We start from the raw sequence: 21,898 nt of genomic DNA, 5'->3' as shown, positions 1-21,898 counted from the left end.
CAAGATGACATACCATTCATCCTTAATAGAATTTCCAAGTATAAAGTGAGTGAATATATTATTATTAGCTCATCAAGCCACCTCCAAATTTCCTAGACCAAAGAGATAGACATTTTTTCCCCAGATTTTTCTATAGTTTTATGGCTACCCTCAGGGATCTTCAAGTTTATAAAAGATTTTGTTTACCTCTCTGAAACCCATAAAAACTGCAAAGGTGGCTATAGTGAACCTGTCCTAATTCTACAGACTCTATGTATATTACTACCATAGCCCCTATACATAATGCAATATTTTTTACATTTCAAACCAAAACATATACCTGGGAAAGAGCCTAAAACTGCTGCTACAAGTATAAACTTGCTTTGAAATCTGTTTTATCTCAACAATTTAGGTAAACTTCATATCTACCTTCTAATATTTCTATATTCTTTTCATATAAAATAATACTTTCCTCAAATATAATCAAGTAAAACTAGTGCACCAGAAAAATGCATTATTTAACCTGTGACTTCTTATATCCTCTCATACTTCTAATCTAAGGAGGAGGTAAGCAATTGTACAGTAATTGATGGCTTGTCTTTATTCAGATAAATTATCACATCCTTTAGAGCTGAGACTATGTCACTTTCAACTTTATATTTCCAATACCTACCATAATTCCTGACACAAAAATGTATTTGTAAGAAGGTAATTAGATAGAAGGATAGATGGAGGAAAGGAGGTAGTTCTAGACATGGCTATTAGGAATGCAATGTTTATACAACTCAGATTATACAACTCAGGAAAAGCACTGAAAGCAAAGACAGTAGCAGTAACAAAATTTTAACTTCCACTTCCCTTTACTTCTCTATTTCAAATAGCCCACTAGGTGAATAAACTGAATTCAGTTCTTTTCCATTCCATCAGTACAAATTTTTTAGGCTTATTACAATTCAGAGACAAAGCATTCAAACTTAGAGACTGTCTTCATGGCCATTTCAGTGTATCTGATGGTGACAAAGAGGTATTACTAAACATTACTATAAAGGAAATAGGTTTTTTAACCCTGAAACCTCACATAATGAGCAGACATTATATTTACTCAAAGTTAATGTGCACATAGCCCTGGTCCATCAGAGATTAAACTAATTAGAATTTCAGTGATTCTATTTTTTAAAAAGCTATTCTCACAAGTCAGAAAACAATAATTGTTTAGCTAATAAGATCTGCTGACAGTTTTAACACATAATTTGTATTCTAAGCTAACTTCATATTATTTATAGGGTGAAGCAAGAGTCGGTTTACAGTTGTTTATATGAAAAAATCATACAATCCTATATAATAAAAGCCTAATATGCTAAGTGTCTGGTCAACCAGTCGGCCGTTCAACCAAAGTATAATATGCTAATGATATGCTAAGGCCGCTCAACTGCTCACTATGATGTGCACTGACAACCAGGGGGCAGATGCTCTGACCGGTAGGTTAGCTTGCTGCTGGGGTCTGGCGGATCAGGATTGAGCAAGATGGGCCGGACACACCCTGGAGTCCTCCTGTGGTCCCTCTCCAGCTGGCCAACCTCCCGCGTCCCTTTGCACTGGTGGGGTCCTTCAGCCTGGCCTGTGCCCTCTTGCAATCCGGGACCCCTCGGGGGATGTCAAAGAGCTGGTTTCGGCCCAATCCAGCAGGCCAGGCCGAGGGACCACACTGGTGCACGAATTAGTGCACCAGGCCTCTAGTAATTAATAAATAAGAATAAATTCAGTGTTTTGCATACTCACTACTATAAACCTATTTTTGACCCACCCTGTATAATTATTATATACAAAGCATCTCATTCTATTTCCCAGGATATGAAGGTTCCAGTTCCTTCCTGAAAAAAAAAAAATGCAACACTGCGTTGGATTTAATTTACTATATTAAGAAAAAGATGACATACACCTGCTTCCTTTTGTTTAAACAGGATACATCCAGGTAAAGAAAATACTGGTTAATTTTTTTTGAAATTTATTGATGTCCTGGTAATATCTGAGCCCTTACAGAGAGTCAGAACCTCAGAAACCTAAAAAGTCAGTCTTTCCAAAATATAGGTGGAAAGGCAAGAATGAAGAAGGGAGAAGACCTAGCATTTTGGGATGTTTTCTTACCTGATCAGCAAAATGAGATTGCGAGCAAAGCAAAACCAAGCTACTTAAGTATCAAATGGAAAACTATAGGTAAAATGATAGGCAAATTAGGACAAGGCAAGAAAATGTAATCTAAAGACACTCCCCATGGGAAAGTATTCTGAAGAATCACAAAGTTGAGGAGGGCGCAAGTGAGGCAGAAAGGAAACGGTAAGATTATAGAAGACTGACGTGACAGATCACCAAACGGGGATTTACATTATAGGAAAACTCAGGGAACAAAGTGGATAAGAAAGATAACCCTAGGCTTTTGGGGGGAACAATCACCAAATACCTGTAATTCCCATAATGAATAATGACTAAATGTTATCATTAAATTATAATTTTACCAAGCCAACATTACATTATAGACGAATTTAACTCACCTGGAAGGCACAACTGCAATTTTTCTACTACAGTTGTAATATTCCTCTGCTGAATTCTACATCGAATAATATCTTCTGTTTGGACTACCACCTTAGGAAAAGAAATGTTCATATGTTTAAACGAACAGTTAAATCATATCCACATATTGATACACAACAAATGTATCATTTTCTCACCTCCTTTCCAGCATCTTGAAATCTTCGGTTGGTATCAGTAACTTGTACCTTAAAAATAATTTCACCTTAGTTAGACAAATATGAATAAAACTGCCCTGATGTAACTGCTCACCCTTGTAATCAGATCATGCTTCATGAGAAACTTAGAACAAAGAAATGCAAATTCAAATTAACTCTACAGCTTGAACTTGAACTTTTGATTGAAAAGGGCTTTTAACTTCAATTACTTATGACAGTTCTTTTTAACAGATTCTGTGGCAAACTTCTCAAATTTACTCAAGATTTTTGAACTTTACTTGCTTCTCTAAGTCTGTCAAACAATTCAAATCACTGACCCAATTGACCACTGGTCCTTCTTTGATAACTTCAATGAGGTCTATGTGCCACTCATTGTCTGTAGGAAATGGTGATTGCATTTTACGGTAATTAAACATTCATACTTTGCTGAATGCAAACACTGGGTGGTTGATTAACATCAAACACAGAAATCTCAATCCACAGCAACATTTTAATGCTGCAGGTGCAGGCAAAGCTCAACCTCAAATTTTCCCACATATTAAGTGACTCATTAGGTCATCATAGTAAGGAAGCACATTCTGGTTTATTAAAAATCTCATTAATTTTTTAACAATGATGCTCAGTGACCTCATTGATGCTGTATTTGGTCATTCGTTGTCTGAACATCCTTTATATAGTTGTTTTCTAATCATAACCTTTGGTAAACCAGGGTCATTCTGTCTGCTAAGCTCTCCAAATGTAAAGAAAGATAAGTAGGACAATTCTTATAACTATATGTTTTGTATTCTGACTGAACAAATCCAGGTCTCATTTAATAAATAATGTTTTTTCTGTGTGGCCAAAAGGTAGACCAATTTTCTTTAAGAAAATTATACATTGCTATTAAACTAAAAAAAAGTTTCAACATTATTAAATAACTTTGAGAATATAATTACACATGGTAGTTTTTATATTTGTACTAATTGTCATTGCTAAAACTGCCAATGGGGCCTTTCATTGTACGAAGTTTTTTAGTTTATTTCCCTGCATGGAAATAAATCCTGTTAAGTCAATGCATTACTTACTTTACCAAAAAAGGGATTACTCCTGTCATTAGCATGACAACTGTGTTAACAAAGCATGAAGAGCATTCCCAATTATATACACTGATGCACTTCTTGAAAGTAGTACATTTAATAAAGGTTTGTACCATGCACTATAAACTAATACTTGAGTAATTTTTTAAAATATATTTTTATTGATTTCAGAGAGGAAGGGAGAGGGAGACAGAGACAGAAACATCAATGATGAGAGACAATTACCAACTGGCTGCCTCCCACACACCCCCCACTGGGGATCGAGCCAGCAACCAGGGCATGTGCCCTGACCAGGAATCAAACATTGACTATCTGGTTCACAGATCAATGCTCAACCACTGTGTCACACTGGCCAGGCAACACTTGAGTAATTTAATGACAGCAAAGATAAACTGAATTTTAACATATTTCTTACCTTCAGTTTTTCTGCATCAGTCCTTACTTTAAGGAGTTCTGTAATAGCATCTACAAAACCCTGATGATGAAAATTACACATCTTTTCAATTTCCTTGTCATGATTACGGATACAATTATCTAACTTTTCCATAAACTTTTTGTGTGCATTTGGTTGGTCATCATACACAGACCTGTATGTATATAAAAAGAAAGCTAACATTAATTTCCCAATTCACCAAAATGTATTCTTTGAAACAGCTGATATCTTAACACTTATCTAAATCTTTTAACAGATAAACTAGGGTGATAGTACTGCCAGTAGTAGAAATAATTTGAGTGAAAAATATTTAATTTCTTTTTGAACATGTTAATAGTAAAAGAGCCACAGCCCTCTAGATATATCACTAGGCATCTGGAAATAAAGATATGAAGCTCAGGAGGAGTCTTTACATACAAATGTTCAAGAAAGAGTGAACGATTAAGGAATGAATGAACAAACTCCTTATTTCTACAGCATTTACTATGTGTCATGACATATTCTAAATGCTTTATATGGTAACCTTCTAATCCTCACAACAAGCTTATAATGTAGGTATTATTACCCTTGCTGTGTATATATAAGTGACAGATTATATAACTGCCACATATTCTACAACTAGCAAGTCACAGCTGGGATATGAATCCTGGTGATCTGGCTCCAAGAGTTCATATTCTCAAGTACAAGGCCATATTGCAGTCACCACAATGTTCTCTAAATATGACATACACATTCCTACTGTATCTAAGCTCATGCTGTATCCACATAGAGGGCAGCCTGCCCTCACCCCGCCATACAAGAAAGGATTAACCTTGTCCAAAGAAAGGTTTGGCCCTTGCCCCCAGATCCTGGGAGGTAAGCCTTTGGAATGTCCTGCCTGATAGATGCCTTTTTTTCCTTGGGGGCCTTAAGCAATGCCAAACAGTCTATGTTAACAATATGATTTACAGTGAGTGAGGACCATAGCATCTGCTCTGGAGGGCTGGAGACTAAGGTCTGCAACACAGGCAGTGAGCCATGCCTATGTGACCAATCCCAGTAAAAATCCTGGATACCATGGCTGGGGTAAGCTTCCGTGGTTGGCAACACTCCATAAGTGCTGACACACATCATTACTGGGAGATGTAAATGCTGTCCAGACTACTCCACTGGAACAAACAACTGGAAGCTCCTGCCTGGAACTCTCCTAGACCCTGCCTTATAAGGCTGTTCTTGTGGTGAATTTTAGTCTGTATCCTTTTGCTGTTAACATAGAGTAACTGTGAGTATAGCGGCTTTGCTAAATTCTGTGAGTCCTCCTAGTGAATTACTGAACCCAAGGGTAGTCTTGGCACCTTCCCCAAAATGCACCCCCCCCCCAATCTGTTGACCATAGTTTGAGGTTTAGTTCAAGTCCCATTTCCTCCAATAGGCTTTTGTCAATCATTTCAATGCCAAGTAATCTTTTCATGGGCAGGACAGCTAAACATATAGTCCTTTCCATTCATTCTGACATGTAATCATATATGACTTTGCATTGTAATTTAAATGTTTCAATTATAAGTCATATATTTTGTTTCTCCACATAGAACATAAGCTTCTTGAGGGCAGCCTCCATGGCTTAGGTTTTTAATACATACCTATAATAATACTAGAGAGGACAATATAGGATAGCAATTTTAAGTACTTGGGCTGTTAAAGAGCTAAGCTAGAACTAGGCTCTGATCTTGGGCATCTCTTTTCTACCTATACTACTTTCTTTCTCTAATCTAGACTTGGAGCTTTAAATTTCATAAACACCAGTGACACCTTCCAGGTGTACATTTCCAGCCCTGACCTCTCTTCTGAAATTTATTTCTCTCCAAGTGGATATCTGATAAGCATCTCAAATATGTATAAAATAAATTACTTTCCTATTCTCTGAAACTTGCTCCTCTCACAGTTTCTCCCATCTCAGTAATTGCTCTAGCTCTTCTAGTTGATCAGGCAAAAAACTTTGAAATCATCACTGATTGTCCTCTTTCTCTTACCCCCACCAAAACAATCCAGCAAATCAACCTTTGCTACCTCCACTGGTACCTCCCTGGGACCAAGCCGTCAACATGCCTTGTCTTCAGTTTGTTCTCAACACAATAGACAGAATGATCCCATTAAAACATAATTCGGATCCCATGTCTCTCTTCTGCTCAAAACCCCATTTTTCTTACAACAGTCCATAAAGCTCTACATAATTTTTCCCCATGTTATCTCATTGACCTCATTTCCAACTACTTATTCTTCACTTTACTTATTTCATGTTAGCAACACTGGCCTCCTTGTGGTTCCTGAAACACACCAGGCACATTCCTGTCCTATGCTTTGCCCATAGTTTCCTCTACCTGGATCACATTTCTCATGTGTGGCAGCCTCCCTCTCCTCCTTCAGTCTATTACCCCCTTCTTTTTAAAATATATTTTTTTATTGATTTCAGAGAGGAAGGGAGAGGGAGAGAGAGATAGAAACATCAATGAGAGAGAATCATTGATTGGCTGCCCCCTCACACTCCCTACCGGGGATCAAGCCCACAACCCAGGCATGTGCCCTGACCGGGAATCAAACTATATCCTCCTGGTTCATAGGTCAACTCTCAATTACTAAGCCACCGTGGCCAGGCTGTTACCCTCTTCTTGATAAGGCCCTTTCCAGCTACAATATCTACATTACACACACACACACACACACACACACACACACTTCCCTGCTTTATTTTCTCTCTTTTTTTATTTTCTAAAATAAAGGAGTTACTTTGTCACTGCAACATTCTTACTACTGGAGAAATACTCTCTACTTCGCACTTTATTTTCTGTCTTCCCCTACTAGAATGTAAGTTGCATGAGGGCACAGAATGTTTGTGTTTTGTTCTCTGTTGTATATCCAGCCCTAGAATACTGCCTATTATATAGCAGATGCCCAATAAAAAATAATAATTTATGAAAGATGGGTTCATGGATGGATGGATGATAGATAGAATCAGAAAGAATACTTACTAGTTGTTCAACCTCAGGTAAGCTACCTGACTTCTCTAAATCTTAATTCTTTCAACAATAAAATAGCGATAAAAAAATTCTGTTATGAGGATTATTATCAGACTACTACATGGATTACAGTAAACACATGAAAAATTCTTAGCACAATAACTGACACACTGTATGTAAGTGCTCATATATATTGGCTACTAGCACAGTATGCACTTAAGAGACAACCAAATCCTTGTAAAATGAGTGAACCCTGCTGAATAATTGAGTACTAGCTGCAAGTATCAAATATGACTAACACTCAATTATCCATTGTTAAATGAGCTGACTACCACTATCACCTGACATTTGTATGGGGCCTTTTGCATTTTTAACATCTAATACTTCATTTCTTTCTTATACCACACCAGAGAAAGTATCACTGCCTCCTTTTCACAAATGAAGAAACAGGCATAGGAATGGTAAATGACTAATGTAACCTAGTGAGTGACCAAGGCAGGACTAGAATTCCCACCTTGCACTTTTCCTACCATTAGTACATATAAAAAGAACTCTTAATTAAACAAACAATGTTGTTCCAAAGAAAAATCCATGTGCAAGAGGAAGTTTATCTAACTGACCTTGGCATGCCATAAACAAATTTTAATTTCATAATTGTGAGCAAGTATAATAGTCTTTAAGTAATAAATATATGCATTTCTGAGATTTTAAAAACATCTAATCTAATAAAAGAGAAACATGCAAATTGACTGTACCTCCACCACACCCACTAGCCCACCCACCAGCCAATCAGGAGCAAATTAACCCAACTAAGATGGCTGCAGCCATGGAGCTGGAGCGAGCAGGAGGCTTGGGTTGTCCCGGGCAATGGAGGAAGCCAAGCTTCCCGCCTGCCCTGCTGGCCCTGAGCTCCGCTCAAGGATACAAAGTTTCAATTATAGAAAATAAATAAATCCCAGATACCTGCTTCCAGCCCACAGCCGTGGCCACCCTGAAGGGACTGTGGGCAGCCTGAAAATGGCCCTCAGCCCCTCACCAGGCTGGCCAAACCCCCATGGGGTGAGGGTCCCCGCTGGGGGGCTTGGCCAGCCTGCAAACAGCCATCAGCCCCTCACCCAGGCTGGCCAGGCACCCCAGTGGAGACCCCCACCCTGAAGGGGGTGTGGCCAGCCTGAAAACGGCGCTCAGCCCTTCACCCAGGCTGGCCAGGCACCCCAGCAGGACCCCCACCCTGATCCAGGACACCCTTCAAGACAAACCAGCCGGCCCCCACCCATGCACCAGGCCTCTATCCTATATAATAAAAGGGTAATATGCAAATTGACCCTAACAGCAGAACCACTGGGAATGACTGGTCACTATGACACACACTGACCACCAGGGGGCAGATGCTCAATGCAGGAGCTGCCCCCTGGTGGTCAGTGCACTCCCACAGGGGGAGCTCTGCTCAGCCACAAGCCAGGCTGACGGCTGCCAGCACAGCAGTGATGGTGGGAGCCTCTCGTGCCTCCTCAGCAGGGCTAAGGATGTCTGACTGCAGCTTAGGCCTGCTAGCCGCTGGCAAGTGGACATCCCCCGAGGGCTCCCGGGCTGCCAGTGGGATGTCTGACTGTCAGCTTAGGCCTGATCCCCCAGGGAGCAGGCCTAAGCCAGCAGGTGGACAGCCCCAGACTGCAAGAGGGCACAGACTAGGCTGAGGGACCCCTCCAAGTGCACAACTTTTTGTGCACTAGGCCTCTAGTATTTAATAAAACAGTTTGGTAGTTATCTGGCTCTTAAAATACCAGGCAGTAAACAAAACATACCAAAGAACTTGTTTTTCTCCTTACAACAGTTTTAACATTGCAGCGAAATCTAGCAAGAGATATTTCAGGACTGCCCTACTATAGTGTCCCTCCAAAGGAGGTTTCACTCCGTTCTTGAGTGCAAAGGCAATACTGTTATCTCTTTTCAATTTAATAGTAACATATAAATAGACAGGAAGATAAATACTTATTTCCCAAAAGTCTATTTTATTTTAGAAAGTTCTTTAAAAATCCATCCTTTGGTGTGTCTTTCTAATTTCTTCTCCAGAGTTTTAAAAAACAAAACTAGTATTGTTTTATAGTAATTCAGGACGATGCCAGTGGATCTATTATAGCATACAGGTGAACTCCTCTTTTCCTATTGATACTATTAGTATGGAGGAAAACAATATCAGAACATAACACCCCCATTCACAGAAAACCAGAGCCTGACATGGATGAACTATATATATTCCATGCCTTCTGCCTGTCAAGTAAAACTGTCAAGTCTCAATGAAGGAAATAAAAATAACATTAAGGTGCCGAAACCGGTTTGGCTCAGTGGATAGAGCATCGGCCTGCGGACTGAAAGGTCCCAGGTTCGATTCCGGTCAAGGGCATATACCTGGGTTGCGGGCACATCCCCAATAGGAGATGTGCAGGAGGCAGCTGATCGATGTTTCTCTCTCATCAATGTTTCTAACGCTCTATCTCTCTCTCCCTTCCTCTCTGTAAAAAATCAATAAAATATATTTTAAAAAAATAACATTAAGGAATTAGTGCTATAAATGAGAAAGAGTAGGTCGTGATCTACCTATTACTAAGTCCTCGTCTCTCTTGACCCTTGATAATCATGAATAGAAGGTGCATCCCAAACTGATACAATCACTTGTCACCCACAGCCATAGCAATGAGAGCATTCTTAGCAGAGTACACAGAAATAAACAGGTTGAGGTGAAAAAAACATTCTAAATTACAGAAATCCTATCTAATAATAGACAAACATGGTAATTGACCGTACCTTCGCTACGCTTCCCATTGGCTAATCAGGGTGATATGCAAATTAACTGCCAACAAAGATGGCGGTTAATTTGCATATGTAGGCGCAATGCTGGGAGGTGAAAGGGGAAGGACAGAAGAAGCCGCCTGCCGCTGACGGTGATCAGAAACCCAGGCGGCAGGCAAGAGCATGGGCCCCCTGGCCCATGATCGGAGAACTGGGGCCGCCTTTGCCTGCCCCCCTGCCGGTGATCAGAGAAGCTGCGTGGGGCAGGGAAGAGATGGCCGCCAGCGAAAGCCTGCGTGCACTTCCTGGAGACGAGCCTGGAAGCCAAGAACGCCTGTGTCCTGCTGTCGCAGAGCCGGCTATTTGAGGAGCCCAAGCTGACCCAGCACTGCTAGGAGGTCATTGACGAGCAGGCGGAGATGGCCCTACAGTCCAAGGGCTTCTGCGAGATCAACTGGAAGACCCTGGAGGTCGTAGTCACCTGGGAGGCCCTCAACACCAAGGAGGCGGTGGTCTTCGAGGCCGTGCTCAACTGGGCCGAGGCCGAGTGCAAACGGCAGGGCCTGCCCGCCACCCCGCGCAACAAGAGGCACATCCTGGGGCCGGCCCTCTACCTGGTCCGCATTCGGACCATGACCCTGGAGGAGTTTGCCAACGGTGCTGCCCAGTCGGACATCCTGATGCTGGAGGAGACCCACAACATCTTCCTGTGGTACACGGCAGCCAACAAGCCCCTGCTCAACTTCCCACTGACCAAGAGGCGAGGCCTGGCCCCGCAGAGGTGCCACCGCTTCCAGTCCTCGGCCTACCGCAGCAGCCAGTGGTGCTACCAGGGGCGCTGCGACAGCATCCAGTTTGCAGCGGACAGGAGGGTGTTTGTGGTGGGGCTGGGCCTGTACAGGTCCAGCTCCAGGAAAGCCGAGTACTGTGTGAAGATCGAGCTCAAGTGCCTGGGGGTGGTCCTCGCCCAGAACCTGACCAGGTTTGTGTCCGACAGCTCCAGCAGCACCTTCCTGGTCTGGTTCGAGCACCCGGTACAGGTGGAGCAGGACACCTTCTACACGGCCAGCGCCATGCTGGACGGCAGCAAGCTCAGCTACTTCGGGCAGGAGGGCCTGACAGAGGTGCAGTGCGGGAAGGTGACCTTCCAGTTCCAGTGCTCCTCCAACAGCACCAAGGGCACCGGAGTGCAGGGCGGGCAGATCCCCGAGCTCATCTTCTACGCCTGAGGCCGTGGGTGTGCGGGTGCTGGGGGGATGGAGGGCCGCACCCTTCCTCCTTGCCAGGACAGGCTTCAGGACTCCTAACCTTTTGTGCGCAGCTGGCTGTAGCCAGAGGTATAAATGAGACGTTTCTACACGGCCAGAGCCCAGTTCTGAATACAGGGGGCTGGGCCTCATCATATCTCCTGCACATTGGGGTGCACACTCAGGTGGAGGGTGGATTTGGGGGCGGAGGGCAGCCCAGACCCCACCAGAGGTGCATACGCCACCTGCTTTGTGGGCTTGGCTGTCCCTCCCACCCTCCTAGATTTTGTTCTGAGTTGTTCTAAGCTTAAGACCTTCCCTCCAAATCTAAAACCTGGGAAAAGTCATTTAAAAAAAAAAAAAGTCTAGAAATTATTAAAAATACAAGTACTTTGAAAAAAAAATATAGATACTTCTCCAAACACTGGCTGGGGGGGGCAGGGAAGAGGCGGCCACCACCAGCAGCCACCTCTTCCCTGCCCCTCCCCTCCCCCCCCCCGGCCGGTGTTCGGAGAAGTACCTGTATTTTTTTTTTCAAAGTACCTGTATTTTTAATAATTTCTTGACATGGTAAAAGAATTTTACATTACGATCCAAAGGTGGTGGGGTGAGGAGAAGGAGCAGCAGAACAATCCAACAAACAAAAAGGGAAACAGAAATGCATGGTGGAAGGGATTTGAAGGGTGGATAGGGGCATTGCACAACTAAAATGCAATTGGCTTGTTACTGAGTACTATTCATGGGAAGACAGCATCCTGACTCCTTCTCTATACAGCATATTGGGAGTAAAAATGATGCATCCAGGTGGAAATATGATTAGGGGTTGGAAGACAGACAGCGAAAGAAGTCAGAAATAGACACTGAGAGAGTCACTGGCTGGCTGGCTGCAAATACTGACTCTCCAGTAGTGACCCTCCCCCCTGAATGCACAAATTTTTGTGCCCTGGGCTACTAGTAAATTATATTTTTAAAAAGTACTGAAGGATCAGACAAGTGTCAGAATCCAAAATTTATCAAAAGATAGAATGTTGGCCCTGGAAAGTACACTAGAAAGTTCCTAGTTCTGACTTTCTCAATGTAATAGATCTAGCAAAAATCTAAAATCCAGCACACAGCCCAGCTAGCATGGCCCAGTGGTTGAGCACTGACCTCTTAACCAGGAGGTAATAGTTCAATTCCCGGTCGGGGCACATGCCCTGGTTTCAGGCTCAATCCCCAGTGTGGGGCATGCAGGAGGCAGCCGATCAATGATGCTCTCTGATCATTGATGTTTCTATCACTCGCTCTCCCTTCCTCTCTAAAATCAATAAAAAAATATATTTTAAAAAATATAATAAAATCCAGCACGCAAGCACTCAAATAAAACTAATCACTGCATGTGGTTGAGTTAATCTTCTACCCACTCTGATGAAAAGTAATATTAAAAGTAACTATTCTAAAAATGTGCTTTAAAAGGCAATAATAACTATCTGACTGAATAGAGAGCAGCAAAAAAGGAGAAAGGGTGGATATGCATAAGAACACTAGGAAAGGAAAGAAAGCAAAAGCAACTCTTATCCCAAGAATTTCTTGACACCATAGCAGGACTTTCACTCTTTTCTCTGAAGGGACCTATGTTTAATTATAGAGACAATTTGGGGAGATAGTGAAGGGAGAGGATACGAAGAAAAGCTGAGAAGATGGACACTCCCTGTCAACAATTCTCCACAGTGACTTAACAGACTAAAGAAGAATCCTATTGGGGGTTTGCAGGGCTGAGTGAAAAAGGTGAAGGGATTAAGCAAAAAGAATTAAATAAGTAAGTAAGTAAGTAAGTAAGTAAGTAAGTAAGTAAGTAAGTAAATAAATAAATAAATAAATAAATAAATAAATAAACAAATAAATGCCAAAAAAAAAGAGGAGTCATATCTGCTACTTCTGGCTTAATGTGGTGAAGGTTTTTTTTAAAAGCAGTAATGCACAATGAAGTACTTAAGTGCTTTACATTCATTATCTCATTAATATACACTACAGCTTTACGATGTACATTCTGTTAGCATTCCAATTTACAGATGAGGTATGGAAAGATTAAGATTTTAAATCCAAAGCTGGCCAAGATTTAACCCCAGGTTGGCCTGACTCCAAAGCCACTGCTCCTAATCATTATGTCATACAGAATTTCCAATCAGAAATGGTGAGAAGCAGCAGGGAATACAGAGAAGTTACCAGCACAGCAACTAACCAGATCACCTTTGAAGAGCAACAATTGAGAATGACTCAATAGGGAATCCCTGATGTGCACTGCTGCATCCATCAGGTGAAATCATCAGATGGACAGAAAAGAGGATGAGAACTGAGGCATAGCTAATTGTTAGGCAGCTGTAAATTACAAATGCAACAAAATAAGGAAGACCAAAATATGAAGCAGAGAAAACTGAGGGCCCTGTACTCGTCTGACCTCAGCTGAAGAAACTCTGAAAAATATACTTTTCTTTTATCCTTTCTTTGGTCTTTGAATGATAATCATTATTCTTTAAATATTTAATTTGCAGGACAAGAAAGGAAATAGCATTCAGCACTCTTCATTCTTTGAACCTTAAGTTGGTTAACAGTTGTATCCATCTAATAATCAGTGGTTCTCAACCTTCCTAATGCCGCGACCCTTTAGTACAGTTCTTCATGTTGTGGTGACCCCCAACCATAAAATTATTTTCGTTGCTACTTCATAACTGTAATTTTGCTACTGTTATGAATCATAATGTAAATATCTGATATGCAGGATGTATTTTCATTGTTCGCGACCCACAGGTTGAGAACCGCTGAAATACTAATGTGCCAGATATACTACTATCCTAAATTTTCAACAAATATACAATTTTAATAAAATAATTTTTTCTTTTTTCAAAATGCCCCCCAGCATTTTATAATGTTTACTGGCGAATTAATCACATTCCTATAAATAAATACACACCGATATATGACAAAACCAGAAAGAGCAAACATACTATTCTAAAAAAACAAATTTTCCACTATTCCACATACATTCAGGTTGTTCCTTAACGCTCCATATACAGATAATGAGTTCAATGTAAGAGTTTAGTCATCCCTTCTAAAAGTTTAGCACAATAAAATCGTACTTCTTCTGGCAAAATGTATTGCTAATCAGAGAAAAATGCAGATGAAAAATAAATTTTAAAAGAATAGCTAACTTTAAAATTTCATCTGAATAGAAAACAAAGACATACTATGCTACACTAAAGATCTTATTTAAATATTTTAATTTTGGCAACTAGGAACACATAAAAACAAAGTATATATCTTTATAACTAAAAAATTTTAAATACAAACAAATTTCCTATCTTTATTATATCAAATATTCCACATAAAAGCAGTGTTGAAATGTAAGTTATCACACAGTATTTGATTATCTGATATATCAGGCTTATAGAATTTAAATGATCTTTCAGAAAAGCCTTCTTGAAGTCTATGTATAGGTCGCCACCTAGTGGATATAAATATAAGAAAACTAAGATGTCATTAAAATGTTAAAATTGGTTCATTGAAAATTAATGCTTTGATCACCAAATCAAATGCCTTAGGAATTCAGGCTACTTCAACTTTTGAACACATGCTATATTTTGCTAAGGTAAGTGATTTATTAGTCATATTCCATTGTTGTTTTTTAAGGGAAACATCTTTTTCTGATGGAAAACAAACAACATTCACAAGATACTATGTAAGAAAGGACCCTTTTTTTTATTACTGGTAACATATTAGGATTATTTTTTTGTCAAAAAGCACATTGTATCCCTATACTATTTTAAGTATTTTTCACTGTATCTTCATTGTTTAAAAAAATTCCATCACAATATCTATGGAGAAAATAACATGCATGTTTCCTAAGAAAGATTTTTTAACTTTTTTTTTCTTATATATTTTATTGATCCCCCACAGAGAGGGAGAGGGATAAAGAGTCAGAAACATCGATGACAGAGAAACATCAACCGGCTGCCTCCTGCACATCTCCCACTGGGGATGTGCCCGCAACCAAGGTACATGCCCTTGACCGGAATCAAACCTGGGACCCTTCAGTCCGCAGGCCGATGCTCCATCCACTGAGCCAAACTGGCCAGGGCAAGATTTTTTAACTTTTACTAAAATAATGTGTACACTTCGAGAAAAGCTGATATAACCTCAAAGTACCCAATCTCAATTTCTCCAAATTGCCCATATTTACTAGAGTACTATATTCCTTTTCTAAACAAAATAAAATGGCCTTTCTCTATCATAGAATCCGTTGTTCTCCAATAGAATGGATATACTGTTGCATAAATAACCACAAAAGAGCAAAGCTAAGGCCCAGGTAGAATACTGTGAAAGGATACTCACCTACAGTGACTGCCATGATAATACTAGTCATTAGCAGACTTTCCTATAAATGTTATGAAATGTCAATCAGCTGCTTTTTTTTTTAAAATATATTTTATTGATTTTTTTACAGAGAGGAAGGGAGAGGGATAGAGAGTCAGAAACATTGATGAGAGAGAAACATCGATCAGCTGCCTCCTGCACACCCCCTACTGGGGATGTGCCCGCAACCCAGGTACATGCCCCTGACCGGAATCGAACCTGGGACCCTTGAGTCCGCAGGCCGACGCTCTATCCACTGAGCCAAACCGGCTAGGGCAATCAGCTGCTTTTAAGAAAAAGCAATAACTCTAGCAAGGATATGGACTTTTAAAATACTGGAAAACTAAAGGCAGAAATACTGTCCAGAACTGCCTGGGCACTGACACTGTTTTACCTTCTGGTGTCAATACTTCCTACAAACCTTTATCAGAAAACAAAATTTCACTGTTTTATCTGACAAAATTGTATCAGCTACGTCTGACTTCCACTGGATGCTTTTTATTATTATTTTCTACTTTTTCAAACACTAACTACATTTACCTAAAATGAGACACTAGTCTTAATTCTGATTTTCTAGTATAAAAAAAAAATTGCTTTCGCATTCTTTTGAGCATTCTTTATTTATTCTTCCAGCCTATAGACATTTTTACTACTCTTTGACCAATGTTTCAAATGATAAATAAAGCTTATTTTTGTATTTATTTACAATTAATAATTAAGATTTGGTATTTCATAATTAAGAGACTGCTTATTATATCCTTCAGCAATTTCATTTTTACACTGAATGCTTTTCAGATTCCAGGTACTAATATTATTGATTAGTACTGATATTTTGGTTACTAACTATAAAATATATTTTGCTGAATATTAAATATATCTATAAGGCAATTAACTACCCTATGATTATCAACTTTTGACAAATTAAACATTTCTAAAAACAATACTATGAAGACAATGTTAAAAGTAATCACACACAAAAACTGGTCAGAAATTTTCAAAACTATTAAAACCATCCTATCCAATACAAATTGTTTGCTATTAACCTCAAAAATAGTTTTCAAAACAGGTTTTTGGTTTATTAGTAAATTTGGTAAATTCACCAAGTTGGTCATGCAACAAATTAGTCATTTTGGCAATTAAACTAAAGCCAAGATTTTAAACATGTTTTTACATAAAAGCCCCAAATATAAAAGGGCAGTGTACACAGAAAAAATTAAGCTTCTGAGATCCAGTAGGACCCCATTTTGCCCAGGTAAAGTCATTAGCAATTCTCTGTACCCCCCGTATGAATCCTGGAAACGAAGGAAAGCTACATTGAGATGTTCTATCTGTTTCTATCGGAGTGACCACTTGGTGTTTGTACTGTTGGCTATGTAAATTGAAATTTTAATCTAATCTTTCAGTGGAACAGTCTCTTCAATACCAGTTTATAACCCACTTGAAACCCTGCAACTAGAGTCAGAAGTGGGACTCCCTTCTTTAGATATACTTAAGGTGCCCAAAATTTCAGTAATATCCATCCAGTGAGCTAATATATTATTCAAAGATAGTGAACAAGTTATTATTATTTGGGAGAAGGGCTTCTTTTCCCATAAAGTCACATGATTTGAAAATATTTTTGTTCCACAAGTATGACTGCCCTAAGAATTTTGTGAGATTCCCCAGTAACCTTCCACTACTTTTTTTTCATTTTTCCTTAACTCGAGTTGAAGTGTTACCTACAATTAAAACCAAAAAATAAAAATTAAATTAAAAAATCCTTGACTAAAATACACATACACACACAAACCCACATACACATTTGTTGCCATAAGATGGGATTTACAAATCCCCCTATCTGACCAATACATTACAGCACATCTTCCCAACTGAATAGGTTACAGGCATACTGCAATAATGATCTCAGCCTTCAATCTAACTTTCTGTTTGAGCCATGTCATAAAACATGCTGGGAAGCACTATTACAAAATAATCCAAAAATAAGGGTCTAAAGGTATACTTTAAGTGAATGGAGTTCTGAGGAAAAGAGCATGTCAAGCAGGCCTCTAGAAAAATCCTATATAATAAAAGGCTAATATGCAAATCGCTGAATGGCAGAACAATGTTCCATGGGGAGTGGGCCTAAACCGTCAGTCAGATATCTCCTAAGGGCTCCTGGACTGTGAGAGGGCGCAGGCGGGCTGAGAACCCTCCCCCAGTGCACCGGGCCTCTAGAAATAATATAATTCTATCTAGCTTTTATACAACACTTTTATATTTTTTTAAATATCCACAATATTGTACAGCTAAGTAAAGAAAACAGGATAAGATAAGTGTCCTAAATTACCACTGTGTGGTATCTACACCAAGTAGGTATCCTGTAGTTACAGAGGAACTGGGAGTTCCTAGCAAATCCAGGAAGAAAAAAACATATACACAGAGAATCCAATCTCTCTCATTATAGACTACTGAAAAAGATTTTTTTATTTATAAAATATTCACCTTCTGTGTGTTTGCCATGAAATATTTCTTCTAGTTAGCCACATGCACTCTTAGAATGTTTTATAAAATAATGCCCAGGTGCTTCCTTTAATTCAACTGAAGACATTCTGCCAAATAATTTTTTAAATAATGGAGTTGACATAGCCTAATTTTTTTTAAAGGGTACAATTATATCTTTTTTGTAAATCATTTTACTTTATCTTTATTTTTAGTTTCTTAAATATGTTTTTATAGATTTCAGAAACAGGAAGGGAGAGGGAGAGAGGGATAAAAACATCAATGATGCCCTAACCGGTTTGGCTCAGTGGATAGAGTGTCGGCCTGCAGGACTGAAAGGTCCCAAGTTCGATTCCGGTCAGGGGCGTGTACCTTGGTTGCAGGCACATCCCCAGTAGGGGGTGTGCAGGAGGCAGCTGATCGATGTTTCTAACTCTATCCCCCTATCTTCCTCTCTGTGAAAAATCAATAAAATATTTTTTTTAAAAAAAAATCAATGATGAGAGACAACCATTGATCGTCTGCCTCCTGCACGCCCTCTACCAGGACGGAACCCGCAAGCCAGGCATGCACCCCACCCGGGAGAAATCATGACCTTGTGGTTCATAGGTCCACGCTCAAGCACTGAGCCACAGCATATCTTAAAGGATCATACATTCTGTGAAAGCATCAAGATCAAGCAAAGCCCAAAAAAAAGGATGATTTTCCCTGTTTCTGATGCTGAATTTTACTTGTCTTGTTTGCCTCTATGTGCAAATTCTGTGACTTGTTTTCACTAACAGTATCCTGTTTCCACAGGAAAGTGCAATTTGTTAGTTAACATTAATTACTTCCTATAACTAAGGTTGATATTCTGTAATATTCACATTAACACTCACTGTAATTCTGGATAACAACAGAGTACAATGATAATCGTTAATGGACATCCACTATGGTGAAACCTGAATGGACAATCAGCTAACACAGATTGGCAATAGACTTCCTCCTTCCTGTTTTTACACTCCTAACCAAGGAGACAATGCTTCCTGTTGACTTTGTGCTACTTGTTAAAATGCAAAATATGAGAAATGGAAACATCCAATACATAAAAATGTATCTGTCTTCTAGGATAACAAACTGAATTGCTAAATAAAATTTAATTTTAAAAACAAACCATTAAACAGATTAATGAATGCAGATGTAGACTAATTCCCCAGAAGATTTTAGAAAATTAAACAAGAATATTAAATTGTCTAAAGTAGATCTAATGTGCAGTTTGCCTAGTAGCTTAAGAGATGATCTATATATTCTACCGAAGTCCTTTACAGGAGTATTAATCTACAATTAAAGGAGAAATTCTCTTAAGAATTGACTTTTCAGCAAAACAACAGTTAAAAACAAACAAAAAACCCCACTATTCACCACGGAAAATAAAACAGAAAATTAATCAATATTTATATACCCATTACTTTAGTGACAAACTTTCACAAAACAGAAACTACAAAAGATGAGACAAATTAATAAAAAAGGACTTCAAAACACCATTCAGTCCAAGAAAGAGCAGATGAAAAACAATATGAGGCCTTAGAAGATATAACCAACCTCATAAAGAGAGATAAATGAATAAAACTGAGTCCTAATGAAAAAGAATCTGCTTTTTTAGGGTGAAAATTAATCACATATAAAGCCACAAATAAAACCTCAATGAATTCCAAAGAATAGAAATAATACAGATTAATCTAGCTATAATGTAATAAAACTAAAAATTATTAGCAAAATTTTAAAAATAAAAAAACCCTTCACATCTGGAATTTTTTTAAAAGCCTATTTAAAAAATTGCTGTTGGATCCCCTGGACAGAGTCACTCAACTGGTTGGAGTGTCACCCCATGCACCGAAAGGTTGCCAGTTTACTCCAAGTCAAGGCACATACCTGGGTTGCAGGTTGGATTTCCAATCGAGGTGGGTACATAAGGCAACCTACTGATGTTTACCTGTCTCTCTCCCTTTCCTTCCTCCCCCCCTCTCTCCCTCCCTCTCTCCTCTTTCCTCTCTCTAAGCATGTCCTCAGGTGAGGATTTTTTTAAAAACTGTTGGATAAAAGGAAAATACAAAAATAAAATAGCAGAATTTCTTTAAAATTCAAATTAAAAAACATGTCAGAATATGTGAAATAAAGCTAGCGTAATCATCAGAGGAAAACTTATAGCATTAAATAATTACATCAATAAAATAAATGAACCAAATACAAAATACAAAAAGCTAGAAAAGAATAAAATAAATCAGAAGAGATAAATCATTAAAGATAAATGCAGTACGGAATGTCTTAGAAAACAGAAAATTAATGGAATAAATACATTTAAAAATCAACAAAACAAACAAACCACCATCTAATCTAAATCAAAGGAAGGAAAATGAGTGAAATCACAAATACCCAACATCAGAACTGACAAGGGGGATGAAGCGATTATAACATAAGACTATTATTTGCATAACTGTACTCTAATAAATTTGAAAGTCTAAAAGAGAACATTATCACAGAAGAACTAGAAAAAAGTTACAAGGCACTCCCACACAAAGAAAAAGCATAGGCCCAATTGATTTCATGGGGTAATTCTAACAAGCCTTTAAATATCAGATAAGCCCTGGAGGGTGCTGCTCAGTAATTAGAGTGTCAGCCCACACACCGAAGGGCCTTAGCTTTGATTCCCAGTTAAGAGCACATACCTGGGTTTCGGAATTGTTTCCTGCCCCCTAGTTGGGGCATGTGAGGAGGCAAACAATCCATGTGTCTGTTTCACATGGATATTTCTCTCCCTCTCCCCCTCCTTCCTCCCTTTCACTATCTCTGAAAAGCAATGGAAAAAATAGACACTGGTGAGGATTAACAAAAGAAATGAAAATAAAAATCAATAATACAGTGCTATTTATAGTATTTCCACAGTAGTAAAATAGAACTTCCATTTCCTTTCATGAAATGAGCATAACATTTATTTGAAGACCTGAAAAAGACTACACCAAAAAAGAAAACTACAAACCAATCTCTTACATCAACGCAAAAAAAACAACTTTAAAAGCAAATTCCCTATCAGAGTCCAACAGCACACTAAAAGAACAATTCATATTACCAAGTGGGATTTATTCTATGAATACAGAAACAATTCAATAATAGGAAATGCATTAATAAACTCAATCACAGAAGGCAAAGAAGAAAAATTGTATGACCATCTCCACAGATGCAGAAAATACATCTGAAAAAATTCAGTAGTCTTTCATGTTAAAAACACTAAATAAAATAGGTATTAAAGGATATTTCCTCAGCAAAACAAAATATAAATACCTCAGCCCAAACACCAGAGTTCTCTTTAATGAGGAAACACTAACAGCTTTCCTGTTAAAGTCAGGAAAAAGATAAAGATGCCATCTCAACTATTGTGTAGCAATTAAGCTATGAAGTTAAACTAGAAAAGCAATCTACAGTGTAAGAAGTGGAAAGGAAGAAATAAAGTTATTTCTAAATACAGATTATGCAATTACATTTCTGGAGACCCATAGGAACCAATAGGAAAAAATTACTACAGGTAAGAAAATTTAATAAAAGGCTAAAAAAAATAAACAATGATAATCAACATTTTATATATAAGCAAAAAACAATTAGAAGACATAATGTAAGAAAAGATCCAATTAAAAATAACAACAAAAAATACACAAAATCTTATGAAATTCTAAAATTTATTTGTGGAAAATTAACTCTCCTGAAAGACATAACATGCTCTTAGATATGAAGACTG

General features: G+C 38.7%; 1 protein-coding gene and 1 pseudogene across 3 annotated transcripts in view; one reads left to right on the top strand and one right to left on the bottom strand.

Annotated features, from left to right (window-relative positions):
• The window catches only part of EXOC6 (exocyst complex component 6), a 151,250-nt gene that overhangs the window by 107,169 nt on the left and 22,183 nt on the right, over positions 1-21,898 (bottom strand). For 2 of the 3 annotated variants that reach the window (XM_059662857.1, XM_059662858.1), the window contains exons 2-4: positions 4,215-4,386; positions 2,706-2,753; positions 2,529-2,619 (exon numbers count right to left, since the gene is read on the bottom strand). In XM_059662857.1, coding sequence (XP_059518840.1) covers positions 2,529-2,619; positions 2,706-2,753; positions 4,215-4,386 — 311 coding nt within the window. Of the gene's footprint in view, positions 1-2,528; positions 2,620-2,705; positions 2,754-4,214; positions 4,387-18,424; positions 18,433-21,898 lie in introns of all 3 variants that reach the window. The other variant, XM_059662859.1, reaches the window with a different exon arrangement.
• On the top strand, positions 5,289-11,619 carry LOC132214613 (BTB/POZ domain-containing protein 6-like; annotated as a pseudogene).

Source organism: Myotis daubentonii, chromosome 13 (genome assembly GCF_963259705.1).
Source record: "Myotis daubentonii chromosome 13, mMyoDau2.1, whole genome shotgun sequence".
In the NCBI taxonomy this organism is placed as follows: Eukaryota; Metazoa; Chordata; class Mammalia; order Chiroptera; family Vespertilionidae; genus Myotis; species Myotis daubentonii.
This window is presented reverse-complemented; position numbering and strand designations above follow the sequence as displayed.